The following is a 4,304-nucleotide window of genomic DNA, read 5'->3' on the forward strand; positions in this document are numbered from 1 at the left end:
TGGGCGGGTGGGACGGGGGTAGAGGGGAAGAGTATATTCACACCTAATGGGTGCGGTGTGCACTGTCTGGGGGATGGACATACTTGAAGCTTTGAGGGGGGGTAACCAAGGGCAACACACGTAACTTAAACATCTGTACCCCCATAATATGCTGAAATAAAATTAAAAATATATATATATTATGTATTATATTGGTATCAGACTCTTCACTTCATTTGTGTTTACTCAATTGAGGATAATTAAAAAAGCAACTGTGAAATTTGTAGCTTAACAAGAGCATAGGAAATGCCCTGATTTTCAGAGGTCCTTGGAAATGAATATCATGTTTTCACCAAACGCTGACTTTCTAGATAATGTTCCTGAACACTGGACAGACATGAATGACCAGCTGTGCTGTACGGTCCAGCTACTGCCTCAACAATCGGAATATCACACTGTAAAGGATAAGTTTGCTAAGACTTGTTTTCACTACACAATAGAGAAGGTAATACTGTGTTAAAAATTTACTGTTTTAAAATGTTGAAGAACTAACGTGAAAGTCATCTCTTTTTTAATAACCCTCTTTCTTCCTTTGTACCTCGTATGTTTATTTTAACTGGAATTAGATTTAGCTCCATAGACTTCAAATCTCATGGTTCATTCACTAGCAGTAAAGAAGGATATTCTCGAAAGTCACATGTTTGTGTTAGGATACTTTCAGCTGCAAGCACAAACTGAGCCACTCAAACTGATTAAACAAGGAGAATTGTACTGGAAATTAATGGAAAGTCTGGAAGTAGGATGGGCTTTGGAGCAGTGTGATCCAGTGGCTAGGTGATGTCCTGGATCTAGTTTCCCTGTCTTTGACGTCCACAGTGTCAGCTTCATCATAAGGCTGGACTCTTCGTGTGGTTGTAGGATGGCTGCTGGTGGTAATCAGGGGTCTCTGCTTCCTCATTCACATCCCACAGAAGACAACTATGTCCTCTCCCACAATCACTAGATAAGAGCCCCAAGTTTTTTATTTTGTTTTTTCATTTCCTGAATGCCTTGCTTACCAAGGATTTTTTTGAATGGACCACTCCAGCCATCTCTGTGTCTGGGGAATACCATGTGCTGCTTGGCTTGGGCCTGGGCCATCAGCTCCCTCACTGTGCGATCCATCTGGAGATCCTGATTGGTTTAATCCCAGTAGGCTCCACCCTAGACCTGTTAATATAAGTGGGGCCAATTCCACTCAAACCAGTTGTTGACGGGGTGGAATGGATGTTCAGGAGATTCCCACAACATCCACTGTGCTGCATGAAAATATTAGTCAGTAAAGTGTAGGGGTTTATCGGCATACTATGTGTATCAGAGCAGGGTGTGGCATCCTAGTAATTTAAAATCTAGTCACTTCTTCCATAGAACCGTGTACTTACTGACATTATAGCACTTGTAAAATTGTACGTTGATAGCCTTTCACATGCCTGGCTTCCCAATTAGACAGGGAGCTTCTTAAGGTAGGAGTCGCATCTCATTCATGTCTGCATCCCTGGTACCTAGCACACAGCCTAGCACATAGTAGGACACAATATGTATTCAACAAGTGAAATTGAATGAATGAACATAATTCCTAAGAGAAGAGAACCAGGAGAGACATCCTGCAGAAAGGACAGAATTTAAAGGAGGAGATGCTTCGTAGTGCTAAAAGCTGTTGAGAGTACAGTTGGCCTTCTGTATCCATGGGTTCTGCATCCATGGTTTCAACTAATTGCAGATCAAAAATTGCATCAGGCCTATCATGGTTGCATCTATACTGAACATGTGCAGACTTTTTCTTCTTGTCCTTATTCCCTAAACAATAGAGTATGACAACCATTTACACAGTATTGACATTGTATTAGGTTTTATAAGTACTCTATAGATGATTTAAAGTATACAGGAGGAAAAAAAAGTATACAGGAGGATTGCGTGGTTTATATGCAAATACAGTACTGCCATTTTATATAAGGGACTTGGGCATCCTCAAATTTTGGTATCTGCAGGAGTCCTGGAACCAGTCCTCCACAGATATTGAGGGACCACTGAAAGGGGAGCAACAACCTCAATTCCATTGTGTTTAGCCAATATCTGCAACTTTCTTAGCTCTTAGCCTTCTAGCATACCCATTTTGAAAATCCCCAACTTTGGATTAATCCCATAACCCACTTTCTTTCTTGCTGCTCCTAGATAAAATCAGTTCTAATTCATGGTCCCCAATCTCAGCTGGACTCTCCAGGCTGCCTGGAATTCTTCAGTGCTTCCTCCAGTCAATTGCCTCCCGCATTCCCCATTCCAAGCCTTCATCATTCTCCCTGAGGACGCCATCACTCTCAGCAAAACAATTTTCCCTCCTGCCCTTATTAGTTGGCCTCTCCTCAACATCTGCCCTAGGTACCCACTCCAGTCTTCTTGAACCTCTCTTCTTTTTCTGTTTCCAGAACATCATCCTCTCAGATCTCCTCCTTCCTCCCCAGACATAGATTCCCTGGAGCCCTTTCTTATGCTTTCACAGCTCTGTGTGTGTTCTCCTAACCCAACCCTTCTCACTCTGAGGGGCAGTAATTTGTTTTCTTGTCTTTCTTCCCCATTAGACTGAACATTTCACTAGGGCAGAGACCCAGTACAGCACTTGATTCATAGTAGATGTTCACTAGATGACTATTGAATGGATGTTAATTAACTTCATTTCCTAGAAGGAAGGAAAACAAGTAGAGAGTAATATTTTGAAAAGAAGTTAAAAAAGGGTGAAGTTTCAAAGAGGGGGTTGTTCATGGTTTGAAATGCTATTGAGAGGTCTAAAAAGAAAAAGTCATCAGACTTTTTCAGGCAATTATGAAGTGATTTGTCACCATAAATGGGGCAATAACAGAAAGAGTCGCTACTGGGAGAAGCCACATGGAATGGGTTTGAAGATGAAAAGGAATTAAGGAAATGGCTATTGAATGATTACAAATTTTTGAGTAGGAGTTTCAATGTCAGTGAATCTCTAGAAATTCCAGAGAATATATATAGGTAAACATTTTCATATAAATTATAAGTTCTGTTATGTAAAATAGATACTAATAATCACCATTACAAAGTATAGATATTAATAGATACTTGTAGCCTGTCTTTTTCTAAAGACAGAAAGCTACCTACTCTCTAAATTTTCAGTTGGTTTGCATTTTCTTCTCCTTTTCCCTCTCCTCCCCCTCCTCTTCCTCCTTCTCCTTTTCCTTCTCATCTTTCTTCCTCATATTGCTTACTTTAAATCCACAACAAGTACAATATACTGAGATCTAAGGTTATTTCCAAAATGTTTTGGTTTTTGTCATCTGCAGATTGAGAGAATACAGAATATACCTCTCTGGCAGAGCTACCAGATAAAGAAACGGCACATGGATGTCAAGAATGGCCACACAGATAATGAGAGACTCCTCTTCCATGGGACAGATGCACACTCGGTGCCATATGTCAATGAATATGGCTTTAATCGCAGTTATGCTGGGAAGAACAGTAAGGAGGGGACTAATCTGGTTGATCAGAATGAGGTGAATGGTGGTTCTAGTGTCAACTAGTCACATCCAGGGAGTATAGAACTATAGATGGCAGCCATATTGTCATGGTCAGGACACAGCTCACTGTGCTTCAGCTGCAAGGACACTGACAACCTTCTGAGGGAAGATGAAGTGAATTCTAGAAATGACAAAAGGTGGCTTTGGTGGGCAGGAACTACATTTAAAAAATTTTTTTTGTCCGGTTTGGCATAGTTCTACATACTATGTAATTTTACATTCTTAGGAAGGCTTTTGTCTTTCTCTTTACAGGTGCAGCCTATGGAAAAGGAACCTATTTTGCTGTTGATGCCAGTTATTCTGCTAACAATACATACTCTAAGCCAGACGATCAGGGGAGAAAGCACATGTATGTTGTGCAAGTACTTACGGGGGACTACACCAAGGGAAGTGTAGGGTTAGTTACCCCTCCACCAAGGGATCCTGCCAACCCCACAGATCTCTTTGACTCTGTCACAGACAATACACAACATCCAACCCTATTTGTGGTATTCTCTGATAATCAGGCTTACCCAGAATATCTCATAACTTTCAGATATTAAAAAAATATATTTTTAATACCAAAGGGATGATTTAGTCATCTATTTGTAAGAACAATTTGCAGAGTCTTTGTCTTTGCGTTTGGCTTGTTTATCCAGATAAAATTTCCCGTTTAGGTGCAGAAATGCTGAAAATTACCTTTTTAAAATGCTCTATTGCTGCAATTTGTAGCCTACCTTTTTGCTGAGCAAATTGATGGGTAGAAGC

General features: G+C 40.5%; 1 protein-coding gene across 1 annotated transcript in view; it reads left to right on the top strand.

The window, feature by feature from the left end:
- Positions 1–4,099, top strand: part of PARP15 (poly (ADP-ribose) polymerase family, member 15) — a 34,909-nt gene extending 30,810 nt beyond the window's left edge. The window contains exons 11-13 of the mRNA XM_012639580.1: positions 351–484; positions 3,324–3,498; positions 3,810–4,099. Coding sequence (XP_012495034.1) covers positions 351–484; positions 3,324–3,498; positions 3,810–4,099 — 599 coding nt within the window. The remainder of the gene's footprint in view (positions 1–350; positions 485–3,323; positions 3,499–3,809) is intronic.
- Positions 4,100–4,304: the final 205 nt, after the last annotated feature.

The sequence above is a fragment of the Propithecus coquereli genome, unplaced genomic scaffold (genome assembly GCF_000956105.1).
Source record: "Propithecus coquereli isolate 6110/MARCELLA unplaced genomic scaffold, Pcoq_1.0 Scaffold10, whole genome shotgun sequence".
NCBI lineage: Eukaryota > Metazoa > Chordata > Mammalia > Primates > Indriidae > Propithecus > Propithecus coquereli.